General features: G+C 39.7%; 1 protein-coding gene across 3 annotated transcripts in view; it reads right to left on the minus strand.

Moving 5' to 3' along the window:
• Positions 1-758: 758 nt before the first annotated feature.
• DHX40 (DEAH-box helicase 40) overlaps positions 759-20,782 on the minus strand; it is a 42,232-nt gene continuing 22,208 nt past the window's right edge. For 2 of the 3 annotated variants that reach the window (XM_030828391.1, XM_030828392.1), the window contains 7 exons: positions 20,266-20,423; positions 10,253-10,367; positions 9,619-9,727; positions 6,491-6,585; positions 3,942-4,011; positions 3,452-3,680; positions 764-2,046 (listed from right to left, as the gene is read on the minus strand). In XM_030828391.1, the coding sequence (XP_030684251.1) occupies positions 1,907-2,046; positions 3,452-3,680; positions 3,942-4,011; positions 6,491-6,585; positions 9,619-9,727; positions 10,253-10,367; positions 20,266-20,423 (916 nt within the window). In that variant the 3' untranslated portion in view covers positions 764-1,906. Of the gene's footprint in view, positions 2,047-3,451; positions 3,681-3,941; positions 4,012-6,490; positions 6,586-9,618; positions 9,728-10,252; positions 10,368-20,265; positions 20,424-20,782 lie in introns of all 3 variants that reach the window. The other variant, XM_030828390.1, reaches the window with a different exon arrangement.

Here is a 20,782-nt window from a genome sequence, read left to right on the forward strand (position 1 = left end):
GAAAAATGCCATAAAGGACATTACCGAAACAACTGATATAATTTGAGTGTGAGGTGTAGATTCAGAATATATGCTTAATATTTACTAAACTAGAAGAGCTGTCATTCCAAGAATCCACACATACTCCCACCACATCTAAGGAAATGCCCTTACACAATACACCTCAGAAGAGAAACTGACAGAACTAAATGATTAATATGTGCTAATAACAGTGTCTAGAGCACTAAAGATAAAAATGAACAAATTAGGCTGGGCAAGGTGACTCACGCCTGTAATCCCAACACTCTGGGAGGCACAAGTGGGCGGATCATGAGGTCAGGAGATCGAGACCATCCTGGCTAACACGGTGAAACCCCGTCTCTACTAAAAAATACAAAAAATTAGCCAGGCGTAGTGGTGGGTGCCTGTAGTCCCAGCTACTCGGGAGGCTGAGGCAGGAGAATGGCGTGAATCTGGGAGGCGGAGCTTGCAGTGAGCCAAGATCACGCCACTGTACTCCAGCCTAGGTGATAAAGCGAGACTCCGTCTCAAAAAAAAAAAAAAAAAAATTAAAACACTGGAAAGGTTTGGAGAAACCATCATCATTCACCTAACTTTAGGGACAAATACATGAATTTGGGTCCTTGTGATTTTTGATAAAGATTTCAAGTTTCTATTATTGAACATAAAACTAGATTCCAAAGGAAATAACTAGAAGTTACTGATAAAAAATTTAGATTCTTAACTTTTACACAAAATATCTAAAAACACACATTATACTGTCTTGAATTTTAATGACACTAATAGCTTTATTAAACATTGAGTGACTACTATGTGCAAAGCACTATGCTAGGTGCATGAAAGATACAAAGATGAAAAAAGACACAGTCCCTGCCCACGAGGAGCGTATAATCTAGTGAGGGAGACAAATACACAAATAACTAGAATACAAGGCAGTAAACAAGAGTGGGCAAGTGCTGAGTGTGGCCTGAGTGTGATACTAACTAGCCTCAAGGTTCCAATTTGAAACACGATGAAATAGTGTTGCCTGCTTTGAAAATCCCATCCCAAGTTTGGCATAATGGAAGTTAAATGGCCCTACCCAAACAGGTGGAAATAACAGAGTAGGCCAGGTGGAAGGGCTGTTTGAAAGTACTATCACACCTACATACATGGTGCTGATATAAGTATGTAGGTACAGCTAAAAAAGAACTTACATATATATATATCATCTGTCCTTTGGTTAATGGCTATAGCTACTGTTTTAAACAATATACTTTTATATAAAAAGGAATTTGTATAATCCCAGAAAAATCAATTTAAGAATTAATATTAATTCAAGAAAGAATCCTGCCATAGGTAATTTTATTTACTAATTGATTAAGTCTTTTCTCTATCTATAAAGCTCTGTAGCAATTAAACGGTTAGACATCTAAGTATTGCTGAGTAGAAACCTCTTATGTTCAGCCTTCTGAAAGAAATGGTCACATACCTGATATATAGCACTATTCTAACAGCAACAAGAAGGCCTTAAAGAGATTTTAAGGAAAATAATTTTTAATGCTTCAATGCAAATGGAGTACACGCTGATTAAATACAACTCAATGTTGTTTGAAAACATCTCAATGACAGCGTTTGATACCAGTTAAGGCCAGCAAAATTGTACTGAGGAAAATATTACATGTACTGTCTTTCACTGGTTTCATGTATCATTGCTTATGACTATGGCAACCCAATCTTTTCTTTGACAATTGCATTTATGGGAACTGATGAGCTTTGATTTATGAACTTTGATTTGCTTTTAGTTCATAGGCTAATAACAAGTGCTGACCACTTCCTCTTGGTAGTGCTGTCTGAAACAACTGGCAAAGTAGAAGCACATTTCCTGGCTGCTTTTCCTACTTCCTGAATTGGAGGGTTCACCACCTTAGCCTGTTTCCTTCCGTGTGTCACTGTGGTCCTGGGTCCTCTGCTGCTTTCTCTCAAGGAAACGAGCCCGTGCATCAGATATGGATTTGTCATCATTTCTTCTTTGCATTTTCTTTAAGACGTCTTTTGATATTCCATCTGAAAACATTAGAAATTAATCCAATAAAACTTAGCTTTGAGATTCAGTACTAGAAATGTTAAGAGAAAGAGAAGCCCTGATTTTTCAATGTTAACAAAGTAAAAAGAATAAAGAGAAAAATTAAATTTTGCCCTTTCAAAAGCTATGTAGTCTATGGTTACAAAATTAAGAGCACCAAGGCCAATGAGTCAGAAAAACTGACCCTAATTCAAGCATGTGGCAGTGTTATTACACTGTAATAAAACACCTAGTGGCTAAGATTTCTTTTTTTTTTTTTGAGACAGTCTCACTCTGTCGCCCAGGCTGGAGTGCAGTGGCGCGATCTCAGCTCACTGCAGGCTCCGCCTCCCGGGTTCACGCCATTCTCCTGCCACCTCAGCCTCCTGAGTAGCTGGGACTACAGGCGCCCGCCACCACGCCCGGCTAATTTTTTGTATATTTAGTAGAGACGGGGTTTCACCGTGTTAGCCAGGATGGTCTCGATCTCCTGACCTCATGATCCGCCCGCCTCAGCCTCCCAAAGTGCTGAGATTACAGGCGTGAGCCACCGCACCTGGCCTCCCTAGTGGCTAACATTTCTAAAGACTTTTCTATGATTTATTGGGCAAGACTCTTCACCATTCTATTTTCCAGTGATGTCAAATAAAGAAAATACAATAGCTTCATCATTCACCCTCAAAAAGCTTTACTAAAAAGTTTTCTGTGTATGTGAGCTGATATGCTTCATCATTCAGCCTCAAAAAGCTTTACTAAAAAGTTTTCTGTGTATGTGAGCTGAAAAACCTTCTGTTCTATTTCAGTACTACAACTATTTATGCCTCCCAACCAGGGTCCTAATTATTTCATAGAAAAAGCCCCTTGGATATACAAAATTAGCCGGGCGTGGTGGTGCATGCCTGTAATCCAGCTACTCGGGAGGCTGAGGCAGGAGAATAGCTTGAACTGGGAGGCAGAGGCTGCAGTGAGCCAAAATCACGCCATGACACTCCAGCCTGGGCAACAAGAGCGAAACTCCATCTCAAAGAAGAAAAAAAAAAAGAAAGAAAAACCCCTTGGAAACAAAGGGGATTCTGAGTTAATAATGCATAAATCATAATTTTTTTTTTTTTTTAGAGAGAGTGTCTCACTCTGTCACCCCCAGGCTGGAGTGCACTGGTGAAATCATAGTTCACTGCAGCCTCAAACTCCTGGGTTCAAGCGATCCTCCTGCTTCAGCCTCCCAAGTCACTGGGACTACAGGTGCACACCAACATGCCTGGCTAATTTTTATTTTTATTTTGGTAGAGATGGGATCTCACCATATTGCCCAGGTGGGTCACAACATTTTTATAAATAAAAATAGTAAAGTACTGCTGGGAAGCAGTATGGCATAGTGGTTAAGAGTAGAACAAATGATTTACTCACCCTTTAGCTGCTTTACATTTTCCTTATTTGTCCATCTCCTTCTTGCATCTTCTCTCACTTCACGTCGGGCCACACTGCTCAAATCATGTGCATTAAATTCATGCAACTTGGGTAACAAGTCTCTTACCCATTCATAACGGATTGGGCATACAATTCTTGCGTAGACTTTGGTGGTAACCAATACCTCATGAAAAATGATCCATTCAAGTTTGGTTTCCTGTTCATGAAGCTATACAAAACATTTCTTCTAAGGATGATAGCTCAATAACCTGCCCTATTCCACATTAGACTAACCAAATAGTCCAAACCGTTCTCAATTAATTCCTATCTTCTTCAAACAGGAGGCATGGGCCAACCAATACCCTTATAGATCTATGTAATATAGATATATGTAAATTTAACCCCAAAGTGAAAAGTAGAAGACATTTGTATATTACTTATTTCTACAACTTTACAAATTTCTTCCCTTTATTAAAAATGAACTACTTACTGCTGAGGAAGGATGAATGTGAACTGGGCTTCCACGACCATCCATTGTGCAAAACGTTCTCCCAACAGATCTATAAACAGAAAAACAAAATGATAAAGACTACGACAGTAAAGCAATAAAGTAAATGGAGCATTACATTGAGCAATGAACAATTACAGTATGTTCTACTACAAAGAGCATTATAAGCAGAGGTTTACATTTATTCAACTGTCACTACAAGCTCTCTACCAATTCATCTTAAATTATACAAGTTAAACAGTCACTACAATTAGGTACAAGTCACTACAATTAGGTATAAGGAATCAGTACAAATATTAACAATAATCTATGAGCTTTGAGAGCCAGGAACTTTATTAAAAAGTCAAAACTGAAACTCAAATAAATTACCTAGACTTCTCAAGATCACCAGCGCTAACGCATGGTAAACCAAGTCCTAAACAGTTCTTCTGACTTAAATATGGTTTATTTATGTTATACTATGCTGCATCTCTTTTTAAAGGGATGATTTTTTTCACTACTCTAAAACTTGACTATTAGTTCATCTATCATTTTTCCAATTCATGCCCTTATTTTCTTCTACATTTCCCTACCTAAATGTCATACCAAAAAACTTGTCAAAATAATAAACCTAGTTCATTTGTCATAGTTTATTTCCTACAGTACTTTGTACATATTCATAGTATAACCCAGATCAGACTGCATTGTAATTATTCACTTACATATCTGTACCCTCCATTAGACTCAGGTATCATCAAGAATGATGTAAGGACTCATGTTACTCTACCTTTCTATTTTTAGTAGCTGCCCAGTGTTCAGCATACAGCAGGTAACCAAGATATACCATATTTTTAAAAGTGTGAAACAATCTAAATTTACAGAAAAGTTGAGAGTAAAAAAAATATTTTTTTACCTGAATCATTTGAAAGCAAGCTGCCAACCTAATACCCCATCATCCCCAAATACTTGACTGTGCACTTTCTACAATCAACAATCAAGAACATTCTCCAACATGACTATAACCATCAAAACCAGGAAATTAACACTGATACATTACTAACAACTAATCCTCAGACCCCACTGACATTTCACCAAATGTCTTAATAATATCCTTTATAGCAAAAGGATGTAATTCAGAATCATACACTGCCTTTATTTTTCATTTCCCTTTGGTCTCCTTCATTCTGGAATACTTCCTCAGTCTCTGACTTTCATGATCTTGGCCCCTTTTAAGATGTCAAGGCTAGTTACTGTGTGGTATGTCCCTCAATTTGAGTTTGCCTGTTTCAGGATGATTAGATTCAGGTTATGCATCTTTAGCAGGAATATCACAGACATAATGCTGTGTTTTTCTCACTGTATCCTATAAGGAAGAACATGATTTTTATTTATTTCATTATGTTCACTTTGATTGCTTAATTTAGGTAGCATGTGCCAGGATTCTCCACTGTAAAGTTACTTTTTGCTTTTGTAATTGACAAAAATTTTATGGAGAGGTGCTTGTAAACAATTCCATTTCTCAATAAATTTTTACTCATTTATTTATACCACGATAGACATGATTTCACATTTTATTAAGTGCATGATAATCTACTACTATCATTACTTATTTTGATGCTTAAAGTGTCTCATATTTGATCACCTGGGGCCTCTTCATGCTGGCTCCTATGTTCTTCTGACATGGTCTCAACCTTTGTTAATCACTTCTTTACTTGCTGGCAAAATAAGATGTTCTGGGCTCATCTTGCATTTTCCCAGCCCCATTTCTCCAAAGACCCCTGATTCCTTTAAGTGGCAGATGGATGTCCCAAGTCAAGATCTGGGCACTATGTCTATTCATTGTTATTATCTCAGAGCTAGGGCATATATACATATAAATATTTACATACATACAAATACATTCTACATACACACACTAACATCTATTTTTATTCCAGTGTCCATCCATGCATCCATCTATAATGAAACCCCTAACTTCATAATGATACACTAAAATTTCAATCCAACAGCAGAGATCATTCCTATTTTCTCACTTTCGCTATTTCTAACTCCCTTCACCATTATCACTCATAGAGTTATGTGATCAATTCCTCTGTATTTAATGAATCTCCATCACCATCACTGTTACCCCTTTCTCTATAAAGATGCCTTCCTCACTACACTCCAACTGATGCCCCAAACCAAATAACCCCTCCCCACCTTGCTCAAGCCCTAACACTCCATGCCAAGCTACCCTCTCAGGGATGCTATGCTCAACCTACTTGGCTTTCACACTATACACAGGGCCACCTCTCTGGAAGAAAACTCTTGTTACTTGCCTTAAGTGAAGATAGCCCATGCTTGACAGCCACCCTACAAACATACCCCTCCTATTCTACTTGAGCTCTAATACCACATTCTGAGCCACTGCAGCTCTCCCTCGTCACTGTAATTCATGTCATAATCATCACAGAGCTTAAATCAAATCTTCAATGTTTAATATTAAATAGTCCAATATTATAGTCAAATACAATATTATATCTTGATCCATCTCTCAAGTCCTTATTGCTTACCTTCGAGCTACATTTTTGAAATAGCCAGCACAAAGACATCTTCGTAGTACTTCATGTTTAGGGCCTTCAAAGGTCTCTCTTGGGAAATCACTTTGCTATAAAAGGAATATATAGAGAGTGGTAAATCTCATAGTACAACTTGAAATAATCTTTTATTTTGAAAAATCCACATTTCTAAAGACCTCTGTTTCTGGCCAACATAGATTAAGAGAGACCAGATTTACCTAACTTCCACCTGAAACCAAAAAAATGGAAAAAATATATGAAATAATGATTTCCAAAACACTGTAATATCAGGCAATAAAGGACAGAGACAGGAAATATATGCAGTACGCCCAACAACTGCCCCAACTTCAGCCTTGATAAAGACTGCAGACCAAGGTACAGGGAAGTAAAGCCCAAATGGAACCCAGAGAACTCCCTGGGTTAGGGAGACAAAGCTGGGAGTCCAGGAAGACCAAGGTGGCTAGAATTCACAGGACAAGAGTTCAGGAGAGAAGAGAAGTGCATAAAGACACAACTCCAAAGAGATGCAGAAGGTCCTCCTCAAGTGTTGAGCTGAGTAGTAATTAGCATATGAATGTGAGGAAACTAACCAGCCCAAGAAAAGAACCTCTTAAAAGGATAAGTAAGGGCATGGTGTTTTCACAGGGCTAGTAATGGCGCCTGTTCCTATAAGCCACATGAGAATACTACACTACAATAATTCATGTGATGTTAGGAAGAGTACTCAGATGGGCCTTGCCTCAGTAGAGGGGAATAACTAGCCCTGCACTGAGCGCTGCTCTGATCCCACCTAACAAATCATGCAATCAAGACCCAACAAGAAAGACCAAAGGCCATTTCCAAGTAACTAGAACACAAAAATATCCAGCGCCCAACAAGGTGAAATTCACGATGTTTGGCATCCGCTGAAAAATTATCAGGTATGATGTAAAGAAGCAAAAAAACACAATCCATAATGAGGACATCTATCAAAATCAACCTAGAACTGACACAGATTAAATTATATTTTATTATAATTTTCTGTATAGCTGGATTACGTATGTTCAAAAAGTAGAGACCTGAAAAATAAAATGTAAAAATTTAAAGACTGAAATCCAACATCTAGAGATGAAAATACAACACCTGAGATGACAAATATACTAGATGGGATTAATGGCAGATTAGACTAGACATTGCAGGAGAAAAGATTAATTAACTTGAAGATAAGGCAAACAGAAAACATTCATAATGAAATAGAGAAATTATAACAGTGGTTTCCAGAGGCTGGAGAAAGAAGATAATGAGTAGGTTTTTTTGTTTTTGTTTTGAGTCAGGGTCTTACTCTGTCACCCAGGCTGCAGTGAAGTTGTGTGATCACAGCTCACTGTAGCCTGGATCTCCTAGGCTCAAGCAATCCTCTACCTCACCCTACTGAGTAACTGAGACTACAGGTGTGTGCCACAACACCTGGCTAATTTTTTTTTTCTTTTTTTTTTTTAGCAGAAACAAGGTCTCACTGTGTTGCCCAGGCTGGTCTCAAACTTGCTGGGCTCAAGTGATCCCCACACCTCGGTTTCCCAAAGTGCTAGGATTATAGGCATGAGCTACCATGCACTGTCGGGAATGGGGAGTTATTGTTGAATGGTTATGGAGTTTTATTATAATATGGGATGATAAAAAAAAGTTCTGGAGATGGAGAAGTGGTAAGGGTTGCACAACATTGTAAATGTTTTAAGTGTGCACTGACCTGTACGCATAAAAACAGTAAAAAAAAAAAAATTTTTTTCGAGACAGGGTGTTGCTCTGTTGCCCAGGCTAGAGTGTAGTGGCATCATACCTCACTGCAACCTCAAACTCCTGGGCTCAATCGTTCTGCCTCAGCCTCCTGAGTAGCTAGCACTACAGGTATGTGCCAACACAACCAGCTAATTATTTTAATTTTTTGTAGAGACAGGGTCTCACTGTTTCTCAGGCTGGTCTTAAAGTCCTGGCCTCAAGTGGTCCTCCCACTTCGTCTTCCCAAAGCATTGGGATTACAGGGGTTAATCGCCAATGCCCAGTAGAGGTAAATTTTATATTAATTATTTTACCAAAATAAGATATATAAATTGAAAAAAATAATCATGAGGAGTAAAAGATGCCAGACAAAAAAAAAAGAACATATACTGTTTGATTCCATTTATGTAAAATGCTAGGAAATGCAAACTTACATACAGTAAGTCTTCAATGTCTATGATAAGTTCTTAAAAACTGCAAAGTTAAGCAAAATTTTTAAGATTTTTTTTTTTTTCTCTCATCAGTGTTAAAACAATGGTGAATAAAACAATATTTTTCTAGGGCCTGCTGTATATCATTTTGCTTAAAGTCACAGTTTCCAAGAACCTATTGATGACATTGAGGACTTACTGTATCATGACAGAAAGCAGATCAGTGGTTACCTGGGTTGGTGGGGCAGGAGGGCCTGGTAGGTGAGACAATGGATTATGAAAGGGAATGAGGACAGGTGCAGTGGCTCATGCCTGTAATCCCAGCACTTTGGGAGGCCAAGGCAGGTGGATCACTTGAGGTCAGGAGTTTGAGACCAGCCTGGCCAACATGGCAAAACCCCATCTCTACTAAAACTACAAAAATTAGCCGAGGCGTGGTGACGCAAGCCTGTAATCCCAGCTACTTGGGAGACTGAGGCAGAAGAATTGCTTAAACCTGGGAGGTGGAGATTGCAGTGAGCCGAGATCATGCCACTGCACTTCAGCCTGGGTGACACAGTGAGACTCCATCTCAAAAAAAAAAAAAGGGTGTGGGGGATGAGAAAACTGGGAGATGATGGATATGTACCATTATCTTGATAGCTGTTTTACACAAATGTCAAAACTCATCAAAGTGTATACCTTAAATATGTGTAGGTTATCGCACGTCAATTATATATCAGGAAAGCAATTTTTAAATATCTTCATTTCTGTAGAGACAATTCTTTTATTACTACTATGAATCTTTCATGGGGTCAAGGAGATGGCTGTACATAGAAACAAATAGAAAGGAAGGGTGGTAGAATAGAAAGGGTGCTAATGTACATCAATGAAACTTCAGTATGAAATACATAGGTCCAAAATGCTACTCAAGACAAAAAACATTAAGGCAATCACCTGTTTAAGCTTCCTGATTAGTTCTCGAAGTTGAGCTTCCACACGAAATGCAGAAAATAAGCACCTCCAATGAATCCAGTGTTTTTGGCACCATGAAGCTGGAGCTCCACTGCAAAACAAAAAACTGGTATCTTTAAAATATCTTCTCTAAGTAAAAGACAATCTAAAATTCTCATTTCTATTACAAAAGTGGAAACCCATAAACAACTGTCAGTTCCTTCAGGAGACCTGTCCAAGTACTAAAAAAGAATTTTAGGAAACTTGAAAAAAACATTTAAATTAATGAATGTGCCCCTGACTAAATTAAAAAATAATTTGTAAATGGATTTCTTTACTTATATATGCAATAACAAATATCCAATCATTTTTTAATCTAGGCTACCTATACAGAAAGAAGCAAAATTCTATAAGGTAATTTTCAGGAAAGGTTTGAGGAGAAAAGAAGAGAATCAATATTATATAATAAATGCCTACTAAGCAACAGTCATCTGACATAGATAATTTCGCTGAAATTCAAAATACCTTGAAGTCAGTATCATCTTCACCGAACTTTAGTGTCACAAGCCACATCATAAGTACGTATTGGAACTATACATCAAAGACATTTTTCAGGACAAAGGACTACCTTACATACCTTGATTTGCATTGTTCAAAGATGACAGCTAAAGTTGCAAAGTCATTAAATCCTCCAGCTTTAGCTGCCAATTCTCGATGTCTCTGTTCTGCCTCCTTCTGGTACTCTGGATCAACTAAAAGAATTGGAGAGGCAATTCAGTTATACTTTGCATTAAGTGCCTACAATCACTTTGTTTTCAGAAACTCATTAAAATCTGCCTCATCCTCTGGGGTGAAGTAAGGTAAAACTATATTAACTCTTCTTAACCCCTCTCGGGAAGCTCTATTTCTCCCACAATTCCTCTTTTTCTTTTCATATCACTTTGGAGATTTTACCTGAATAAACAACATTACTTCTCCCAATCTATTTGCCTTTTTAAAATAGTATTTGTAATTTGCTTTTTAAATTAGTTTTGTTATAAAAGTAATCCATGCTTACAGGAAAAAAAATGTAATGGTATAAAAGAATATCATGTAAAAGTTCAATGTTCCCCAGTCACACTACCCATAAACCAATCCTCAAGGCAAAGTACTGTTCATTATTTAGTGTGTGTCCTTCCAGGTAATTTCTATGTATATACAAGCGTATGTACATAGTGTTTCATTTTTCTATAAATGGAATATATAATCTGAAAATTTGTTTATTCATTTAATAGCGGCTCCGTATCAGTACATATAGAATTATTCTTTCTCAAAAATAGCAATATAGGGCCAGGTGTGGTAGCTCACACCTGTAATCCCAGCAATTTGAAAGGCCAAGGCAAGTGGATCAATTGAGCCCAGCAGGTCAAGACAAGCCTAGGCAACAAAGCAAGATCCTGTCTCTACAAAAAATACAAAAATTAGCCAGGCATGGTGATGCATGCCTGTAGTCCCAGCTACTCAGGAGGCTGAGGTGGAAGGATCGCTTGAGCCCAGGAGGTTGAGGCTACAGTGAGCCGTGACTGCATCACTGCACTTTGGCCTGGGCAACAGAGTGAAACCTTGTCTAAAGAAAAAAACAATGATATGGTATTCCCCAGGAGTATGGGGAACATAACACAATTTAACCAGTTCTTATTTGTCCAATTCCTAATTATGGGCAATTAGACATGATCTCCATATATGCAGAACTGACCTACTACGAACATTTTCTTTTTTAATGTAACATTGAAGTATAACATGCATACAGAAAATTACACAGGAAGTAAGTGTGTAGCTCATATAATATTCACAAACATAACATACCAATGTACCCAGATCAACAAACAGTATCACCAGCATCTCAACAGCCTCCCCTTTATGCCCTCCTTCGAGTAACTACCCATTCCCTTCCACAAGAGTAACTATATCCTGACTTCTAATCCTACAGATGGGTTTTGCCCATTTTTAACCTTTGTATAAATGAATCATATAGTATGTACTTGATGTGTCTGTTTTCTCTTGCTCAGCATTATGTTTTTGAGATTTATCTGTTAATTACTTCCATACCACTTCCCCTGATCCCATTCAGGACTCACATGCTCTCTGATTGCCCAAATTCCCCTATAGCACTTTATCCAGGGCTAATCTTTCAGAGTCCCATTTTTTCAAAACTGCATAGGGATCCTTTCCTTCAGTCTAACACGTCACACTGCAATTCCTATTCCCTGTATCTATCACAGCTAGATTTGGCAGAGGCACAATGTTGCCTGAATCCAGGGAGCAGCATTTACTATAGAATACAATGTGAATCTGCAAAGCAGCAGTTCCTGTTACTAGGAGGAAAGTAATTTGATTGAAGAAAACACTGATGAAGGTATAAAGTCTTCTATCCCATGCTTTAAGTAGCTTCCAACTATGTTACCTAGGTAGCAACTGAATGAAGCAGCTAGAGACAAAAAAAAAAAAAGAATACGATTTATCTCAGACCATACAAATGACCCCAGTAAGGAAAAGATATAAATGATTATTAATCTCCATTTCTTGAACTGCTCAGGGAGACTAATTTTGTTTTTTGTTTTGTTTTTGAGACAGTCTCGCTCTATTGCCCAGGCTGGAGTGCAGTGGTGCAATCTTGGCTCACTGCAACATCCACCTCCCAAGTTCAAGTGACTCTCCTGTCTCAGCCTCCCAAGCAGTTGGGACTACAGGCACACACCACCACACCCAAATAATTTTTAAATTTTTTAGTAGAGATCCTTCACCATGTTGGCCAGGTTGGCCTTGAACTCCTGACCTCAGGTGATCCGCCCGCCCTGGCTCCCAGAGTGCTGGGATTACAGGCTTGAGCCAACACGCCAGCCAGGGATACTAATTTTTAACCCAAAATATTTCATTCCAAGCACCTAACTGCCATCCCCCAGAAGATATCATGCCAAAAGTCAAATTGCCCTAGACTCCAGCATCGACCCCATCCTGGCTCTCAACACCAGGAGACAAGCCTACCTGTGAGTCAGTGCCTCGTGGAATCCCTAGAATCATGGCACCATGCAGTCTGTGTTTGCATGCATTTTTGATAAATTTTAACTTTTTATAATAGATTTGTGTATATTTTATGGTAGTAAATTATAAAGTAGACTGGAATAGGAATTAAAAGAAATTAAAGACTGTGTAAGCAAAAACTCAGTTGTATGTAAGAAAACCCAATTGCCCAAGGAAGAGAAAGAGCTGGAGTCCTTTAAAATTAACTGCCTGTTTTTCTCTCTGTGGCTAGTGAGTCTTCTCTCTCCCCTTCCCAGGCATTGTGAAGACTCTTTCTCTAGGTGTGCAGCTTCAAGGTCACTAGACAGATAACCTCAAGTCGTAAAACATGTTGTTCCTTGAAAAGTAAGAAATAATGTAATGTATGTCTTAATTAAATAACTGTCTTTGTTTCTCACTTCTGTAATATGCTTCCCCCGACACAGATCCCCCCCCGCCCCATGAAATGCTTAAAAGGTAGCTTGACTCTTTGTTCAGGGCTCAGTCCTTTGGATGTTAATCCAACTGGGTCAGTGTACCTAAATAATTAAATAACTCCTCCTCAACCCCTCGGTCTCTCTGATTCCTTAATTATCCTGCAGCATTTCCTACACATATTTTATGTTTTCATGACATACTTTTTCTTAATTTTTTTTGATATTTCCAGGCTACAGAGTTCATCTGTGAGTTTTTTCAAAGTGTCACAAATCTCCAAAAACTTTTCCAATATATTTATTGAAAAAATTGGCTGGGCGCATGGCTCATGCCTGTAATACCAGCAATCCCAGCACTTTGGGAGGCCGAGGCAGGAGGATCACCTGAGGTTGGGAATTCGAGACCAGCCTGACCAACATGGAGAAACCCCATCTCTACTAAAAATACAAAATTAGCTGGGCATGGTGGTGCATGCCTGTAATCTCAGCTACTCGGGAGGCTGAGGCAGGAGAATTGCTTGAACCTGGGAGGCAGAGGTTGTGGTGAGTCAAGATTGTGCCATTGCACTCCAACCTGGGCAACAAAAGCGAAATTCTGTCTCAAAAAAAAAAAGAAAAAATCTACAAATAAGTTGACCTGCACAGTTCAAACCTGTGTGTTCAAGGGTCAACTGTATTGGGAATGGTGATGTGAGGAGTTAGGTAAAACTTCTTTTCTAGAGAGACATCTATTAAACTAGTCAAAATTACCAAAGACAATCTGATTCAAAGTCTCTGGAGATTGATTAAAATGCTTAAAACAAGCCTAATCTATGGAATTCAGTAAGGACAGTAGGAAGAATGCCCCACCCTCCACAGCTGTGCGTGTGGAAGGGCTATGTGAGAGCCTTCAAGGCAGCCTGAAAGCTGCATCCTTTCCCTGACTCCTAAATGCTACTCGGTAGGGAAGATCAAAGCATAACAGCTAATGACAGCTTATGCAGTCCTCTATTCCCCACAGCTCTGTGTTGCAGAAGAGTTGTTCCACTGGGCTCAGCAGCTCAGTGGTAATTCCCACTACTCCCAGTTTCCTAGAGCTATTCCAGGTTTGTATGTTTGCAACTAGTGAACATCCAGAGATTGCATCTCAAAAGGCTTTGTGCTGAGGAAGATGCAAAGTGAGCTGCAGTGTTAGCTCCTAACTCCCCAACCCCAAGCTTCTGCTATTTAGGGAGGACCCAGATAGGAGAGCCAGTGAAGAACAGGCCCCCATTACCAACACCACCCTCTCCAACTCCTGCTCCATAGCACAGAGATTGTTTCCAGGAAAGGATGGGGAAAGGATTATCAAAGATGGGCAATACCTTGCCCCTGCCAAGGTGCCCAACTTTATTTGGATCAAGACTGTGGAGCAATTTACGCTCTAGGCACTGTTGAAAACAACAGAGCCAGCACCTAGCAATCAGTGGAGAATAACAGCTCGCTGTGACACCAATAGAGATAGACCAGCCAAAAATTCAATGGAGAAATCAATGAAGGAAACAGAGACCTGCTAAGACATAGTCTTCCTGGTGTTCTAGGAGACTGTTCTCATGCCCAAAGCTGTGCCTTCTGAGAAGTAAATAGGGAACGTCTAAGCCTCTACTCCTTGGCTGAACACAGTACAAATTCATCAACTCCTTCAACCATGAAAGTAGTCTCCTAACCACAAACACAGATTCAACAGTAAAAGGTGAAAACATCACTGGCTTAAATTAAAAGGCTTAGGTACAACCTCCGACCAATCACTGACTGACCACTGGAGTTGACAAGGACAAGAAACAAAATGAAAACTGCCATAGAGGGGCTCAACAGTAGATTTGGGCTGGCAGAAGAAAGAATCCACGAATTAAATTTTTTTTTTTTTTTTTAATTTAAGACAAGGGGCCGGGCATGGTGGCTCACTCCTGTAATCCCAGCACTTTGGGAGGCCAAGGTGGGCGGATCACCTGAGGTCAGGAGTCTGAGACCAGCCTGGCCAACATGGCGAAACCTCGTCTTTACTAAAATTACAAAAATTAGCCAGGCATGGTGATGCAAGCCTGTAATCCTAGCTACTTGGGAGGCTGAGGAAGGAGAATTGCTTGAACCCAGGAGGCGGAGGTTGCAGTGAGCCAAAATCATGCCACTGCACTCCAGCCTGGGCGACAGAGCAAGACTCTGTCTCACAAATAAAAAGACATGGGCAAAATATTTTAAAAGACACATCACAAAGGAAGACAGAAAAATGGCCAATAAGCACATGAAGAAGTGCTCAACATTATTAGTTATCAGGAAAATGCAAATTAAAACCACAAAGAGTACATAATAGAATGTGTAAAATAAAAATGATTGGCAATACCAAATGTTGAGGGGGTGTTTAGTGCAAGCTGTACTCTCAAACATTGCTGATGTGATTTTTAAATGGTACAACTATTTAAGGAAAAGGTTTGCCAGTTTCTTAAAGATTCACATATACCTACTCAATGGCACAGCAAATTTCTTTCTTAGGCATTTACCTTATCTAAGAAAAATGAAAATAAACACCTACAAGTTTTGTGCAAGAATGTTCAAAACAACTTTACTCAAAAATAGAACAAGAAGCAATTCAAATGTCCATCAACAGGATAATGCACAACTGTATGTTCATAAAGTGGAATACTAGTCAACAATAAAAATAAAGTATTCATACATACAACAATATGAATAAACCTAACATACGTTATGTTGACCAGAAGAAGCCAGACACAAGAAAGGAGAGTGTATAATTCTATTTATATGAAGTTTTGGGCTGGGCACAATGGCTCACACCTGTAATCCCAGCACTTTGGAAGGCTGAGGCCGACGCTGATGGATCACCTGAGGTTAGGAGTTTGAGACCAGCCTGGCCAACATGGCGAAACCCCATCTCTACTGAAAATACAAAAATTAGCCAGGCATGGTGTCGGGCGCCTGTAATCCCAGCTACTCAAGAGGCTGAGGCAGGACAACTGCTTGAACCCAGGAAGTGAAGGTTGCAGTGAGCCGAGATTGTGCCACTGCACTCCACCCTGGATGACAGAGCAAGACTCTATCTCAAAAGAAAAAAAAAAATTCTATTTATATGACATTTCAGAAGAGGCAAACTAATCAGAAAAAATAAGAAAAGTGTTTAACCAAAGGTAGGTAGAGTGATATCTGACTAAGAAGTGGCACTGAGGGAACTTGCTAGTGATAAAAATGTTCTATATATTGACAGGGCTTGGGTTATATGGGTATAAGCATTTTACAGAATTCATTGAATTACACACCTAAAATTTATGCATTTCACTATATGTAAATTTTACCTAAAATTAACTGTAAACAAATATCAAACTGTAGTTATATAGGGTTGTTTTTCACGGTACTACAGCTTACCAATTCTCAAACTACTTTCTGTAGATTCTAGGGAAAATGGACAATTTCAATATGGATTCTGGATTAGATAGTAATATTGTATCAAAGTTAAATTTCCAAACTTTAGGCCGGGCATAGTGGCTTACACCTGTAAACCCAGCACTTTGGGAGACCAAAGCAGGAGGACTGCTTGAGCCTAGGAGTTTGAGACCAACCTGGGCAACATAGGGAGACCTCATCTCTACAAAAAATTTTTAAAAATTAGTCAGACATGGTAGCATATGCATGTGGTCCCAGCTACTAAGGGGGCTGAGGTGGGAGAATTGCTTGAGCCCGGGAGGTCAAGGCTGCAGTGGGCCATGATCCCACCACTGCACTCCTGCCTGGGCCACAGAGTGAGACTCTCTCTCAAACAAAACAAAACAATTTCCTAATTTTGATTAATGTACTATGGTTAAATGAGAGATTGCCCTTGTTCTTGCCTAATACAGACGTAAATGTTTTGTGGTAAGGGAGCACAATGCTTCTAATTTATTCTTAAATGATTCAGAAAAAGAAAAAAATCCATTTAAATATACATATATAGAGGGAGACAGAGTAATAAAGCAAAGGGGGTAAAATGTTAAAAATTGCTGAAACTGCATAGAAGGTATAAAGGAATTCCTTTGCTATTCTTATTTGAAATTATGTAAGAATAAATGTCACCCAAAAAAGGCTAACACCAGACTGATTTTATCTATTTAAATATTCCAACATGGAAAAAACATTTTTCTTTTTCTAGCCTTAAAAGACTATTAGAGTTGGCCACCTTAATCCAACTTCTTGGTTTTACAAATGAAAAATGAAATCTAGAAAAGCTAGGGCCATGGTCAGATAATTAGGTAGTAGTGGAGCTGGACAGAACCCTGCACTCTTAACTCCTACTTCAATACTCTATAATAGGCTTTGAAATATTTTAGCTTGTTTATTTCTTTCTTTCATTTTTCCTTTTGGGGATGGAGTCTCACTCTGTCACCCAGGCTGGAGTGCAGTGGCACGATCTCAGCTCACTGCAACCTCCGCCTCCTGGATTCTCCTGCCTCAGCCTCCCCAATAGCTGGGAACACAGGTGCACGCCACGCCTGGCTAATTTCTATATTTTTAGTAGAGACAGGGTTTCACCATGTCGGCCAGGCTGGTCTCAAACTCCTGACCTCAGGTGACCCACCTGCCTCCCAAAGTGCTGGGATTACAAGTGTGAACCACCACACCTGGCCTATTTTTTAATTTCTTATTAGAGATAGGGTCTTGCTATGTTGCCCAGGCTGGCCCTGATCTCGTGGGCTCAAGCAATCATCCCACCTCAGTCTCCCAAGGAGCTGGGATACCACTGTGCCCACTGGTATTTTTAGCTCTGATACTACCTCATGAAAACCAGTTAACATTACTTATTTTTGGCCGGGCGCGGTGGCTCACGCTTGTAATCCCAGCACTTTGGGAGGCCGAGGCGGGTGGATCACGAGGTCAGGAGATCGAGACCACGGTGAAACCCCGTCTCTACTAAAAATACAAAAAAATTAGCCGGGCGTGGTGGCAGGCGCCTGTAGTCCCAGCTACTCGGAGAGGCTGAGGCAGGAGAATGGCGTGAACCCGGGAGGCGGAGCTTGCAGTGAGCCGAGATCGCGCCACTGCACTCCAGCCTGGGTGCCTGGGTGACAGAGCGAGACTCCGTCTCAAAAAAAAAAAAAAAAAAAAAAACATTACTTATTTTTACACAGCATTGTATTAGAACAAAAAATTGCAATCAGCGGTATTACTAGAATTAAAATTCTGACACTTGAGACCACAACTACTGGGTGCAATGGCTCACACCTGTAATCCCAGCACTTTTAAGAGGCCAAGGCTGGTGGGTCACTTGAGCTCAGGAGTTCGAGACCAGCCTGACCAACATGGTGAAACCCCATCTCTACTAAAGATACAAAAATTAGCCAGGCGTGGTGGCACATGCCTGTAATCCCAGCTACTTGGGAGGCTGAGGCAGGAGAATCACTTGAACCTGGGAGGAGGAGGTTGCAGTGAGTCCAGATCACACCACTGCACTGCAGCCTGGGCAACAAGAGTGAAACTCCGTCTCAAAAACAACAACAACAAAACTTGTTTATCCTTAGTTTTCTGTCCTAGGGCTAAGGCACGGTAAACCCTCAGTAAATGCTCAATGAATTACTGGCAATCTAAATAAATGAAGATATTCTATGTACATGGATAGGAAGACAATACTGTCAAGATGTCATTTCTTCGCAACTTAATCTATCTTAATTAAAACACAATCCCAATTAAAATCCCAGCAAGGGTTGGGCGCAGTGGCTCATGCCTATAATCCCAGCACTTTGGGAGGCTGAGGCGGGTGGATCACAAAGTCAGGAGATTGAGACCATGCTGGCTAACACAGTGAAACCCTGTCTCTACTAAAAATACAAAAAATTAGCCAGGCGTTGTGGCGGTCATCTGTAGTCCCAGCTACTCGGGAGGCTGAGGCCAGAGAATGGCACGAATCTGGGAGGCAGAGCTTGCAGTGAGCCGAGATCAGGCCACTGCACTCCAGCCTGGGTGACAGAGCAAGACTCTGTCTCAAAAAAAAAAAAAAAATTCCCAGCAAGTTCAGCAAGTTATTTTGTGGATTTCAACAGACTGGTTCTAAAGTTCATATGAAAAAGACCCAGAATGGCCTAAACAATTTTGAAGAGGAAGAACAAAACTTCAAGAGTTACTATAAAGCTCCAATAACCAGGACAGTGTGGTATTGGTGGAAGAACAGACAATCAGACAAATGAACAAGATACAGAGCCCAGAAACAGACCCATGTAAGAATAGTCAGCTGCTATTTAACAAAGAAGCGAAGGCATTTCAACAGAAAAAGGACAGTGTTTTGAACAAATGGTACCGCAACAACTGTACATCCAAATACTAAAAGACAATAGAAGAGAATATCTAGATTATTTTGGGTATGACAATGACTTTCTTAGATACAACAATAAAGACACAATCTATGAAAGAAATAGTTGATAAAATAGACTTCATCAAAAATAAAAACTTCTGCTCTGCAAAAGGCAATGTCAAAACAATTAGAAGATAAACCACAAACTGGGAGAAAATATTTACAAAAGATATATCTGTTAAATAACTATTTAAAATATGCAAAGACCTCTTAACAATAAGAAAACAACCTGGCTAGGCGTGCTGGCTCATGCCTGTAATCCCAGCACTCTGGGAGGCCAAGGTGGGCAGATGACCTGAGGTCAGGAGTTCGAGACCAACCTGGCCAACACAGAGAAACCGCGCCTCTACTAAAAATACGGAATTAGCCAGGCATGGTGGCACATGCCTGTAATCCCAGCTAAAACCATATAACACAAAGAGTGATCCCTTTAGTTAATAATAATGTGTCAATATTGGCTCACCAATTGCAACTTATGTGTCATACAAATGAAAGATGTTAATAGGAGAAATTGCTGTGGGAGGTTGAGGGGATGAATGTCAACCCTCTGTACTTTCTACTCAATTTTTCTGTAAACTTAAAAATGCTCTAAAAAAATAAAGTCTATATATAGAGAGAGAGATAGATAGATTTTTTTTTTTTTTTTTTTTTTTTTTTTTTTTTTTAGTAGAGACGGGGTTTCACCATGTTGGTCAGGCTGGTCTTCCAACTTCTGACCTCAAGCAATCCACCCGCCTTGCCCTCCCAAAGTGCTGGGATTACAGGCATGAGCCACCATGCCCAGCCAAGTCTATTAATTTTAAAAAACACAACTTAAAATAAACATCTTACCAGGTCTAATGAAGACGTTTTCCACAGACAACATTGCTGCTATTGGAAGTAGTAGATCTTCACAATCCAGGGAAGCAGCTTTTATTACTGCACATGTCAGATGTGGAGGCAAAGGAAACTCCACCATAGACAAACCCAATCTGGTGACATGGCCACTCCTTAATACAAAGAAAAAGTTTTTAAGTCTTTCTACACTGGGAGAATACAAATGTAACATTCATCATTCAGAATAAATCAGATATAATTTACATTACCTCCAATCACCTCCAGAAGTTCAATTCAATTTAAGAAAATTAGGCCAGGTGTGGTGGCTCATGCCTGTAATCCTAGCACTTTGGGAAGCTGAGGCAGGTGGATCACCTGAGGTCAGGAGTTCAAGACCTGCCTGGCCAACATGGCAAAACCCTGTTTCTACTAAAAACACAAAAATTAGCTGGGTGTGGTGGCATGCGCCTGTAGTCCCTGCTACTTGGGAGGCTGAGGCAGGAGAATCACTCAAACCCGGGAGGCAGGGGTT

Source organism: Nomascus leucogenys, chromosome 14 (assembly GCF_006542625.1).
Source record: "Nomascus leucogenys isolate Asia chromosome 14, Asia_NLE_v1, whole genome shotgun sequence".
Taxonomy (NCBI): domain Eukaryota; kingdom Metazoa; phylum Chordata; class Mammalia; order Primates; family Hylobatidae; genus Nomascus; species Nomascus leucogenys.